At 41.5% G+C, this 13,700-nt stretch overlaps 1 protein-coding gene across 1 annotated transcript in view; it reads left to right on the top strand.

Annotated features, from left to right (window-relative positions):
- LOC125454850 (cyclin-dependent kinase-like 4) overlaps positions 1-13,700 on the top strand; it is a 132,636-nt gene that overhangs the window by 90,257 nt on the left and 28,679 nt on the right. The window contains exons 4-5 of the mRNA XM_059648407.1: positions 1,496-1,568; positions 2,186-2,276. Coding sequence (XP_059504390.1) covers positions 1,496-1,568; positions 2,186-2,276 — 164 coding nt within the window. The remainder of the gene's footprint in view (positions 1-1,495; positions 1,569-2,185; positions 2,277-13,700) is intronic.

Raw genomic sequence — 13,700 nt, forward strand, 5'->3', positions numbered from 1 at the left:
GTACGAGAAATCACCAAAAAAAGTGAGACAATTTAACCTATCTTTCTGAACTGGACTTTTGACCTGTGGAATTTTGTTGGTCTTGTTTATTTTTTTTCCACCCAAGGTGTCTCTGTTAAACTGCATTTTGTCTGCTATAATTTACAGTTTTGAAGGGATATAGTTTAAGAGGATAGTGGTAAATTAGAACACCTTTCTTCTCTTCACTTCTTTTGCTAAAGTTGTGGATCCTTTTGTATTTAGCTGTCTTTGCTGAGCAAACTGCAAAACACGATATCCAATTTTCCATGATAATTTGCTTTGACTCTTTAAAACCCTTCCTAACATCTCTTTATATGGCTTGGCATCAAATTTTATCAGTAACCAGTGCTTTACGACATCTTGCATTGTTAATGGCACGGCATAACTGCAAGTTGGTGTGAATAATCCATGCATTTGTCCCACCTGCCATATTCCCTCCTCCTTTTGAAGCCTAACATTTAGTTAGTACCTTCTTCGACTGCACCCTTCACCAACCCCATCTTGATCTATTCCCTAATGGAGTAATGAGTTTAGAAATTAATTGTCTGCAAAATCCTAAATACAAATCCATCTCTTTTTAATCATTTGAAAAAGGTTTTCTAGAAACCAATTGCGTTACCTTAAACATATGGTATGCCATTCCGTCTTTCCATCCACACTAACCTTAGTCCATGCAAAATCTTAGACATTCTGTGCATATTTATCATTTGTCTCTCTCTGTCAAATTTACAATACTTTTGAAGATATCCCCATTTGTGATTACTTATAATTCCAGAATTTGAAATAGATCTACATTTGCAATAGTTTTAAACTGGATCTTGTTCCATTCTTATCTATATAATTGTAGGAAAGTGATCAAATGCAATGGCTTCCCATCCACACTCTCTTCATTACCTTTCTTATCACCAACACTCCCAATTTCTCTACTGTCTTTAAGTTATCCGGTTACTTAACCACATTCAGTACTAGTTGAACAGAAATTTTGTGAGTTTTTGACTACATACCTATGATATACTAACACTACCTGTTTCAATTCAGTGTCAACTGCACCTCATCTCATTCTCATCTGTCGCAATTACCCTCCAATTAATCTCCTTAAAATCAAACTGTGATGAAGCTTTGAGTCGTCTGACTAAATATTTTCCCTATGGCTCAGTGTTGAATTTTATTTTATAATTCTCCTCTGAAGCACCTTGAACACTTCTATTATGTTCAAGGCACGATCTAAATATAAACTGTGGTTTCAAGTTACTTGAATTCCTTTTTAGACTTTGAATTTGCTTTTAGAGTCACTTAAAGCTGTTATACGAATTGGGGTTTCTAATGAGTTGAAGAATAAAATTCAAAAATTGAAATGTCTGGAATATTTGCAGTATGCAAAAACTAAAACAATTTACTCAGCAATATAAAATGTTTAAAATTTTGAAAAAAATTGTCACTCATCCTGAAGATGATTAATGTCTTTCTCGCTTAGGTTACCAGAAGCAATGGTTAAAAACATAATGTGGCAGATGCTTCAAGCGATTAATTTTTGTCACAAGCACAACGTGAGTAATTATTATATTGGTACCATTACTCTGACGAACAAATTGTTGTTTTTCAGTATTAGATTGATTTGACAACATAAATCTTATGAAGAGATATGTCGCTTTTTCTAAAAAATTAACATTTTCAACTGAGCAGTTAACAAGCGAAAACTAAGAACTATGCAAGGTGATGTACCAAATACTGTGTGTGGCAGATTAAGCATTAATAACATATTTAAAGATTGGAGATAACAAGGTGGATGAACACAGCAGGCCAACCAGCATCAGAGGATCAGGAAAGCTGATGTTTTGGGTCTGGACACTTCTTCAGAAGAAAGTTTTCGGGTCTCAGAAGAAGGGTCCAGACCCAAATCGCCAGCTTTCCTGCTCCTCTGGTGCTGCTTGGCCTGCTGTGTTCATCCAGCTCTACACCTTGTTATCTCAGGTTCTCCAGCATTGGCATTTCCCACTATCTTTAAAGATTGGAATTGTGCCTAGTTTTAAAATCACATTAATATCAAGAGGAATCTACTCAAGGTAAGAAGTGTGATAACATGGGTATTTACATCCTTGAACTAAGGTTTTGTGTAATGAAAGCTAACTAGATTTTTATTTTTAATTTGATATTTCTCTTCCAGTGTATTCACAGAGATGTCAAGCCTGAAAACATTCTAATTACTAGACAGGGAGTCATTAAACTCTGCGACTTTGGATTTGCCAGAATACTAAGTATACCATTTTTTACTTTGGATGTCATCTATCAATAAGACATTTTTATATTGTCAAAGTATAAAATACATTAAAATATTGTGGGTTTATTCATAATTCTTAATTTTTTTGAAGTTTTCAATCATGTAACCTTCTTTCCCACCTGGTATGATGTAAATTTGAATTCTGTGAAATTTCCCCTTTTTGTTAAAGTATTTTGTCTCGTAAGATTCATGGTGACTGGTCTGCCATGGCTTATCTCCTGCTCTTTGCCTTATTAATTATTAAACCATGCTCTTCTGCAAGTACTCAGGGAATTGTGCTTCTGTGAAATTCTGAAAATACTCACCACTGCCAGGACCTTCAGGCATACTTGCTGTTGATGCTGTATTAAATGCCCAGTTGCACCATTTCAGATGCTGTAAGCCAGGACTGATGTGGAGGTGCTGGTGTTAGACTGGCATGGATAAAGTCAGAAGTCACACATTATCAGATTATAGTCCAGCAGGCTTATTTGAAATCACAAGTTTTTGGAGCACAGCCCCTTTGTCAGGTGCAGTAAGAGGGAAGAGCACACCGACACAGAGTTTATAGGCAGAGAGATTAAGGACTGAGAGATCAAAAGACCATGCAACTAGTGTGAGTGGAGTGTCAGACAAAAAGTGTCTGCAGGTGACCGAGAGTGTTAGATGGTGAGTAAAGTGTCAACAGTTGAATAACCAGTGAAGGCGTGACCCAGAGTCCGATTAAATGAGGCAGAGAGATAATCACAAAAAAATTAAAAATAAGGCGGTGCTGGAGACATACTAAATGACTGGAAAAAAATGATAGGTATAAGAGTCACGTCCAAAATAATAAGTAATTCAAAACTGTACAAACTAATTAAGGTAGAGAGATCATAACAATTTATCAAGGTGATGGTATCAAAGAAAGGACAATAAGGAAGATTTTACAGATACAGAACAGTGTGGTGGAGTCACATGTAAAGCACAACATGAACCCAAGATCATGGCTGAGGCCATCTTGATTGGTACAGAACTTGGCTATCAGTCTCTGCTTGGCGATTGTGCATTATTGTGTATCTTGAAGTCCACTTTGGAGGTCGCTTACCTGAAGATCAGAGGCTAAATGCCCTTGACTGCTGAAGTGTTTCATGACTGGGAGGGACCATTCTTGTTTGGCGATTGTTATGCGGTGTCCATTCATCCACTGTCATAGTAGCTGCATGGTCTTGCCAATATACCATGCCTCGGGGCATCCTTGCCCGTAGCGTGTAAGATAGACAACACTGGCCGAGTCACATGAATATTTGACGTGTATGTGGTGGGTGGTGTTCCCATGTGTGATGGTAATATTCATGTCAATGATCTGCCATGTCTTGTAGAGTTGCTATGACAGGGTTGTCCTGAAGGTTGGGTAATGCTATGAACAGTTATCTGTTTAAGGTTTGGTGGTTGTTTGAAAGTGAGAAGTGAAGGCGTGGGGAAGATCTAGGCGAGATGCTCATCATCATTGATGACATGCTGAAGAAGGCTGTGAAGACCATGGCGTAGTTTCTCTCCTCCGGGGAAGTACAGGGTGATGAAGGGTACTCTATTAGTTTTATCCTGTGTCTGTTTTTTGAGGAGGTTATTGTGGTATTTTGCAGTGGCATGTTGGAACTGATCAATGAGTTGAGCATCTTAAACCATCCTTATGAGGGCGTTCTTCAAAATTTTTAGGTGTCCGTTGCATTCTTCCACATCTAAGCAGATCCTGTGCATGTGCAAGGCTTATCCGTAGGGAATGGTTTCTTCAATATGTTTAGTGTGGAAGCTAGAGAAGTGCAGCATCGTGAGGTTATACATGGTCTTGCGTAGAGTGAGGGACTGAAATGTCCGTCTTTGATGGAGATGCGTATACCCGAGAATGAGACCGTTTCTAAAGAGTAGTCCATGGTAAGTCTGATGGTAGGATGAAGCTTGTTGATATTGCGATGTAGTTGTTTTAGCGACTCCTTGCCTTGAGTTCAAAGGAAGAAAATCTGATGTATAGTGTTGGTCAGAGGTCTTGTGCAGCAAGGAAATCTTGCTTGAACTTGTGCGTGAAAATGTTGGAATATCTGGTTTGGTCCCCATGTTTGTCTCATGTGTCTGGATGAAGAACTGGTCATTGAAGGTGAAGATGCTGTTGTCAAGGATGAAGCTGATGAGTTGTAGAATGGCATCTGGAAATTGGCAGTTGTTTGTATTGAGTACTGAGGCGCTTGCAACGATGCTGTTGTCATGGAAGATGCTGGTGTAGAGTGCTGAAAGGTCCACTGTGACAAGGAATGTTCCTGGTTCGACTGGTCTGTGGGTGCTGAGTTTCTGTAAGAAATGTGTAATGTCATGACAGAAGCTGGGCGTTACTTGCACAATGGATTTCAAGATGCCCTTGATATAGTCAGAGGGATTCTTACAGAGGGTCCAATTGCCTGATATGATGGAATGCTCAAGTGTGTTGGCTTTGTGTATCTTCGGAAGGCAGTAGAAGTCTCCTACATGAGAAGTATGTGGGATGAGAGTGCATAGGATATTCTGAAGGTCTGGATCAAAAACCTTGATCAGTCTGTTGAGTTGATGACTGTGTTCTTTGGTCGGATCAGCAGGTATTTGTCTGTCATGTTCCTGGTTGTTCAATTGTCAATATGCTTATTTACAGAAGCCCATTCTATTCTGTATGACAATGGCTCCTCCTTTGTCTGTTGTTTTGATGACAACATTGTGATTGGTCTTGAGAGCATGGATGGCATTGCATTGTGCTTTGGTGACGTTCTGCGCTATCTTGTGAGTGCGGCTGATGAATCTGGCATTAATGCATCTCTTGATGTCTTGAGCATACATATCGAGCTTAGGGCAGTGGCCTTCTGGAGAGCTACTACTTGACTCCTTCCTCTTTGGTTGCTGCATCACGGATCTCTCTGTTGATTGTTCCGGCTCGTTGGTTGTCTCATTAGGCTTGTTGCTGACATCTTGGGGTTCATGGAAGAATTGTCGGACCCCCATTCGCCCGATGAATTCCTCTGTGTCTGTCACGAGACCAATGGGGTCCATTTTGGTAGCAGGGCAGAAATTGAGCCCTCAGCTCTCTGCTTCATTTAACCAGATTATAGGTCATCACTTTGCTGGTTGTTCAGCTGTTGACACTTTATTCACCATCTAACACTCTCGGTCACCTGCAGAAACTTTTTAACCAACACTCCACTCACACTTTGACTATAACCTGGCGTCGTGTAATGCAAGTCAGGAATGCTGTTGTACTTGAATGTCTACATTCTGTACGTGATCCAGCGAAAAGGAAAGTTTGCTCCCCACTTTGTGAATAGGAAGCTGAATATCTTGGTGGATGCAGTGATGGAAAGAGGCAGTCCTTTTCCCAGTTGACTGGCACAGGAGCCCGGGCTACTGCTGTGTTCTGGGGAAGCAGGATGTCAGCAGTGCAGAAAGGAGCTTATTCTGGTGATTACTTCACTAATATGTCTCTGCAGCTGGTCAAAGAAGAAATACCTCAGGTCTGTGGCACTCAGAAGACTGCCGGAAATTAAGCGCCTGTTCAACCCCAGGGACAAAACAAGCCCACATTCACATCCATTAATGATTTTGTCAATGCGCCGACAGGCACAGGAACATCAAGCAAATTTATCAGACGCACTTGGTAAGCTGGATCTAAGGAAGGAGTCCACCACTGATTTTATCAGTATTGTTCTAGGTCTCTGGCATATATATATCTGGGTGTCTCCAAGATCAGTCTGGAGGGCAGCCAGGTCCAGCAGACTCAGTATGTTTGCCAGATATGTACATGGACTTGAACTGATTCATCCTAGTTACAGTATCAATGCCAAAGCAAGAGGGGTGTAAGGGACTTCTTTCTCAGCCCTGGTATACATTCCACCATCTAGCCAGAAGGAGGAGGAGCAACATGCTAGACCCAGAAGCTTCTTCTCATGATATTCCAGAGGTGCCGAGCTCTAACACCTCCCCTTGGCTCTGATATCAAGGCCTGTTGCAGTTGAAGCAGAGGAGGGTGAACCTGCATCTGTGTAGGAGACTCTCAGTAGGCCTGAATCCTCTAGATCCAAAGACATTAGGGGACAACTTCCCAAGTCTTTCAAGCTAATAGGGCTAACCACAGAACAGGCTTCCTCCACCCTGGGTTGAGACTGTCCAACACAGGTAGAGGAACATTTCTTCAGCCAGAGAGTGGTGGGCTTGTGGAATTCATTGCCACTGAGTGCAGTGGAGGCCGGGACGTTAGATGCCTTCAAGGCAGAGATCGACAAATTCTTGATTCATAAGGAATCAAGGGCTACCGTGCAGGGAAGTGGAGTTGAAATGCCCATCAGCCGTGATTTAAATGGCGGAGTGGACTTGATGGGCTGAATGGCCTTACTTCCACTCCTATGTCTTATGGTCTTAGGAAGAACAAAAACCCATGAGGGAACAAAGTTGGCAGACATGAAACATTTGTAAATAACCTTTCACTTTTGTAAATATATGTTCACTTGCATTGTTAAGATGTTTGCTGTTGTATGATTTTCACTCTTGGACCTGGATAAGCCATATCCAAGTGAAAGTGGAGTAACTTGTCAGACATCTCAAAAATGAAAGAAGTTACAATCTCCAAGCATTGCTCATCTCTTAAAGAACAACTAACACCATGATTGCAGAGAGCCTCAAACATTAGGGAGCCTTGAAAACATGACATTGATGCCTGCAATCATGAACATTGCACCTTAATGTGGACAACACTGAGGCAAAGCACAATATGCAAGAAGTTTACTAGGTTCTGGCCTGCACACATAATTTTATGCTTAACCCTATGTTATGAATGAGTACATAGAATCACTGATGATTTCACACATTGCTACAGGGGAAAGTTTATTCCACATTTCACATTTGCAAGTGAATGAATAACCATTCCATTTTGGCAGATGTAAAATGGACAATCCAAATGTCTACTCCGCTTTATTGTGTCTTGATTTGATGAGAAAAATTACTCATGGGTTCAGCGCTGTCCTGGAAGTGCTCATGAATTTCAGGGCAACCTAACCGTTGACATACACTCTGAAACAGAGAAAGGTGGTGGAAGGGTCAAAAGGAGATTCTTCAGGATTTCTCTCAGCATGCTGGTCATAAAGTCATGGAGGGATAGAGCATGGAAACAGACCTTTTGACCCAACTTGTCCATGTCAGCTGGACTTCCTTAATCAATCTAGTCCCATTTGCCAGCATTTGCCCCATATCCCTCTAAACCCTTCCTATTCATGTACCCATTCAGATGCCTCTTAAATGTCATGATTGTACCAGCCTCCACCATCTTCTCTGCCAGCACATTCCATAAACACCATCCTTTGTGTGAAAAAGTAGCTCTTTAGGTCCCTTTTAAATCTTACCCCTCCCACCTTAAATCTAGGTCCTCTAATTTTAGACTCCCCTACCCTTGGAAAAAGACCTTGACTATTCACCCTATCCAAGCCTCTCATGATTTTATAAATCTCTGTAAGGTTACCCCTCAGCCTCTGATGGTCCAGGGAAAATGGCCCCAACTATGCATCCTCTCCCAATAGGACAAACCCTCCAACCCTTGCAACATCCTTGTAAATCTTTTCTAAACCTTTTCAAGTATAAAAACATTGTTTCTTTGGCAGAGAGACTAGAATTGAATACAGTTTCCAAAATTGGCATAACTAATATCCTGTACAGCCACAACATGACCTCCCAACTCCTGTATTCAGTGCACTGATCAATAATGGCAAGCATACCAAATGCCTTCTTCATTACTCTGTCTAACTGTGATTCCACTTTCAAGGAACTATAAACCTGCACCTCAGGTTTCTTTGTTCGGCAACACTCCCCAGGACCCTACCGTTAAGTGTATAAGTCCAACCCAGGTTTGCCTTACCAAAATGCAACACATCACATTTATCAAAATTAAACTCCATCTGCCATTCGCCAGCCTATTTGCCCATCTGTTCAAGGTCCTGTTCTATTCTGAGGTTACCTTCTTCATTGTCCAACACATTACCAATTTTGCTGTGACCTGAAAACTTACTAACCATATCTCCTATATTCATGTCCAAATCATTTATATAAGTGACAAAAAGCAATGGGCCCAGCATTAATCCTTGTGGCACACCATTGGTCACAGGCCGCCAGATAGAAAAGCAACTCTCCACCACCACCGTCTGTCTCCTACCTTCGAGCTAATTTTATATCCAAATGGTTAGTTCTCCCTGTATCCCTGTAATCCCACCTTGCTAACCTGTCTACCATGTGGAACCTTGTTGAACTCCTTGCTGAAGTCGATGTAGACAGTGTCCACCACTCTGCTGTCATCAATCTTCTTTGTCACTTCTTCAAAAATCTCACTGAAGTTAGTGAGGCATGGTTCCCTGAACACACAGCCATGTTGAATATCTGTAGTTAACCCTTACCTTTCTAAGTACATGTAACTGCTGTTCCTCAGAATCACCTCCAACAACTTGCCCACCACTAGCCTCGGCCTCACTGGTCAATAGTTGCCTGGATTTTCCTTACTACCTTTCTTAAATAATGGCACCACATTAGCCAACCTCCAGTTTTCCGGAATTTCATCTGTGGTATCATTGATACAAATATCTCAGCAAATGACCATTGCTTCCCATAAAGTTCTTGGGTACATCTGATCAGGTCCCAAGAATTTATCCACCTTCACGTGTTTTAAGACATCCAGCACCCCTGCCTCTGTAAAATGGGCACTTTTCAAGATACCACTATTTATTTCTCCAAGTTCTATAGCTACCACATCCTTCTCCACAGTAAACACTGATGTGAAATAATTGTTTAGTATCTCACCCATCTCCTGCAGTTCCACACCTGGGTAGCTTTGTTGATCTTTAAGGGCGCTATTCTCTCCCTAGTTACTCTTTTGTCCTTTATGTATTGTGGAATTTCTTTGGATTCTCCAAACTCTATTTGCCAAAGCTAACTTATGTGCCTTTTTTGTCCTCCTGATTTCCCTCTTGAGTATCCTCCTACTGCCCTTATACTCATTGGGATTCACTCAATCCCAGCTGTCCATTCTTAACATCTGCCTCCTTCTTCTCCTTGACAGATCCTCAATTTCACTATCCATCCATCATTCCCACACCCACCAACCTTACCCTTCGCATTAACAGGAACTTACTGTCTCTGGACTCTCATTATCTCACTTTTGAAGGCCTCCACTTTCTACCCATACCTTTACCTGTGAATATCTGCCCCAAATCAACTTTTGAAAGTTCTTACCTAATGCCATCCAAATTAGCCTTCCTCCAATTTAGAACTTAAACTTTTTGTTCAGGTCTATCCTTTCTCATAACTATTTTAAAACTGATAGAATTATGATCACCGACCCAAAAGTGCTCCCTCACTGACATCTCTGTCACTTGTCCTGTCTTATTTCCAAAGAGAAGGTCAGGTGTTTCATCTTCTCTAGTAGGAACATCCACATACTGGTAAGAAAAGTTTCTTCTACAGGCTGAACAAATTCCTCTCCATCCAAGCTATTAGCACTATGGCAGTCCCCAGTCTATGTTTGGAGAATTAAAATCCCCTACCATTATAACCCTATATTCTTACAAATAACTGAGATTGCTTTACAAATGTGCCTCTCCCACTGATTATGGGGGATTGACAGTACAATCCTGATGAATTGATCGTCCCTTTCTTATTTCTCAGTTCACCTAAATAACTTCATTGGATGAGTTCGCTGAATATGGTCCCTAAATACAGCCATAATGATATCCTGAACTAAAAAAGCCACTCTCCCTCCTCTCCTGCACCCCCTTTTAAGCCTTCCTTTGGCATTTATACCCCAGAACATTAAGCTGCCTGTCCTGTCCATCCCTAAGCCACATTTCTGTAACTGCTATGATATCCCAGTTCCATGTTCCCAACCATGCATGGAATTCATCTGCCTTACCTGTCAAGCCTCTTGCATTCAAATAAACACAGTTTAGTTTATCAGTCCTACCTTGGTTTCTGGTCTTGTTCCTGCCTGCCTTGACTGTTTGACTTGCTCCTTTTCTCAACTGGAGCAGCCTCAGACTTCTTTCTTTTCTCGCTATCTCTTTAGGTCCCCCCCACATTATGATGGAGAGTAAAATATGGGGACAGACGAAGGGTTAAATCTTACGGTGATCGGTAGGAATTACTGGTTTAAAGCCTCCTGCATAGCACTAGCAACTTTCCCTGCCATTACATTAGTCCCCTTCCAATTTAGATGGTGCAGCCCGTCGTTCTCATACAGCTCACTTCTACTGCAGAAGAGATTCTAATGGTCTAAAGTTGTGAATTTTTCTCCCTCCACCAGCTCTTCAGCCAAGCATTCATCTGCTCTATCCTCCCAATTCTACTGTCACCAGCGCAAGGGACCAGGAGCAATCCAGATATTACTATCCTCAAGGATCTACTTTTTAACCTCCTGCCAGTTTCCTATATTCTTTCCTCAGAACCTTGTCCTTTTCTCTTCCTATGTTGTTGGTACCAACATTTATAATGACCTCCGACTGGCCATTCTCTCCTTTGGGAATATTCTGCACCCTGCTGTAAGGAGACAATCACTCCATGATGAGAAAGCCACTCTGGGGCGAAACCGACATGCCGGGTCATGGGAAAAACTGGGCCGAAAGCCTCCGCTGAAGAAAATCGCAGCCGGGACAAGACTGCCACCCTGAACGAAAGACACTATGTTGGTCTGAGACAGCCTTGACCCTGGCACCAGGGAGACAAAGCACCATTCTGACATCTCCCTGTCAGCCTCAGAAACTCCTGCCTGTTCCTCTGACGAGAGAGTCCCCAGTCATTATCACGAGAAATTTCATTGCTCTGATACAATATTTTGATGGAAATTTTAAGAGCTACCTAACCTTAGCACAATGTCATGTTAGGGACACGAGATAGCACTGGCGGAGTAGTAGCACAGTGTGTGGGCTCCTCAGCCCAGGAGCCCGTAGTTAATCTACTCCGTTCGCTTCTACAATTTTTAAATTTTTCTTTCTCTGTTTTTAATGTTTCCAATTAGTGTAGTTCCTATTTAAAATTCACCTTAGCTTCTTTTGACTGATGGGGGTGGCTTCTGGTGGTCCAGATTGACGGCCTTTTCCCAGTGTGGTGGTCTCGGCCCTGTGGAGCGGTCTCCTGGTGTGGTGTTTTTGTCCTGCTGTTGAGGTCTCGTTGGCAGTCCGGTTTAAACTCCAGTGAATGCTTTGGCATGGCGTCTTCGTCCAGGTTGGCGGTCTTTGCCCATCGCATTTTCTTCAGCAGATGCTTTTGGCCCAGTGTTCGGATGGCCTAACATAGTGTCTTTCGTTCAGGGTGGCAGTCGTGTCCCGGCTGCGGTTTTCTTCAGCGGAGGCTTTCGGCCCAGTTTTTCCCATGACCCGGCATGTCGGTTTCGGCCCAGTGTGGCTTTCTCATCATGGAGTGATTGTCTCCTGTGTGTTTTGGTTTTTGATTGGCATCCTTTGAAACCAGGAGCTGCTAAATGGATTGTGATGAACTTTCGTCTTAAATTTACTTTTTATTGTTACTAATGAATTTACTGATGACTTTTGTCATTAATACAGGTCCCATGGTAAAATGACTTATAATACTTTTCGTTGTATTTTTCTTGTACAGGTACACATGACAATAAATTCTAAATTCATGTGCACTATCTTACTGACTACTGCTTTTGCCTAACAGTCAGTAGGACATGTAATTTTTATGTACTTGAAAGTGGGAATCACCCAATAATATCAAGTGTACAATCAGATGGATAATGACACATTTGTTGAGCAACCCAAAATATCAAGGGCTGCAAAAATATAAGAAAATCCACATACCCTTTGTACAAAGCATAGCTGCTTGACACATTACTAAAATAAACTTTAACAATCAAAACTTTAGGAGCTTTAAAGTCGTTGGTAACTCTTGAGCTCCAAATTAAAGTGTTGAAGCACTGAAATGTTACGAGAGTTGGTCTGGGAGCAGACACGATGATGTGTAGAGGCTGGTGGTTTGCAGAAGCTTACTTGCATGAAAGAAGGGTCTAGGAGAATGATGGCTAATGGAGCATGCAGGCACATTGTTGTGAGGAAGAATTTTCATGATGATCAGGACAAACATTCGTTGAACTGCAGCTGCCTGTTTACCTACTTTGATGTGCCTGGAGGGAATTTGCTAGTCTGTCTAGTTTCTCAGTGGCAGAGAGAACTGGAAGTGGCATTTAAATAAAGTAAGTTTGGTTTTAATGAGATGTGAATGCATGGAAAAAAAGGTCATTGCTGCTTAATAGCGAGATTCAGAAGTCAGCAATTATGGCTTGTGGGATAGATCAGAAAAAATTTCCTGAATTTTGAAAATCTGATTTTTTTCATTCTCGTCATATTTTCCCCACCTTTCTTGACATTACTCACATCACACCAGCAAGGGGAAAATTTCACCTCACGAGCTTGCAGTCATAGAATATATATTTCTTCATTTGAGACTTTAATCATTCGGACAATACAAGAGGGTCTAATGATGTGATAATGTGTCAGATAATGTTTAATAATTAACAGAGATAATACTTAAAGCTAGTAGCAACTTTACTGGCTCAATGCAGGTCTTACTTCTCATGTCCAGTCAACTAAGCTAATTGAAACCTCTTCCTCTGCTGTACTTTATGCTTTAATTACAGATTAAATGCTGCAAGCCCTGCCAAATTAGGGCACAGGGCAACACATGGGTCTTTTCCCTCCTGTCCCTTTCATGGTTTTCTTCTCCCAACTGAAAATGAATCTCTTGTCTTTAGTTTCAAGCACAACATGAGCTTTGACCTTTGAAAGCTAAGATGGACTCATACCAGGCCACGAAATATGTGGGCTGTCATGGGAAATTTTGGAAAATTGGGTCAGAAGTTGATTAAGGCCTTTCTCAATGTTGAGACCAGAAAAAATCACATTTTTTTCAACCACGCCCCAGTTGTCGACTTGAAATTCTCACTAGTGATCAATGAGAAGCCAATTAATAGAGATTATTGTTCATTAGCAACCTCATTATTGCCTAATCTAACCTCATTAATATGCAGGTTTCCAACCTCCCACTCATAAGGTAGAAACTAGATGCTGAGAATTGAGAGCATGAAGATCTGAGCATGTACCTAGCAATTCTGGCTCTTCCCTTGCTTCTCCTGATCTCCATCTTGGACAGCAGACATCAATATCACATGACAAACTCCATAGGCTGAGGCCATATACACCCCTATGCCCATGGATGTTGGCATCTGACATGTACTAACCTCATTGCCTCATCATGGTACATCTCTGATCCTCTTATAGTACACTTCTGTACCTTAATGCTGCTCTTTGGAGTGTTGTTTACAATCTTTTATTGTGATGCTGCTAGAAAACTACTTTGTGTGCAGGGACGTGCACCCAACTAA

The sequence above is a fragment of the Stegostoma tigrinum genome, chromosome 9 (assembly GCF_030684315.1).
Source record: "Stegostoma tigrinum isolate sSteTig4 chromosome 9, sSteTig4.hap1, whole genome shotgun sequence".
Taxonomy (NCBI): domain Eukaryota; kingdom Metazoa; phylum Chordata; class Chondrichthyes; order Orectolobiformes; family Stegostomatidae; genus Stegostoma; species Stegostoma tigrinum.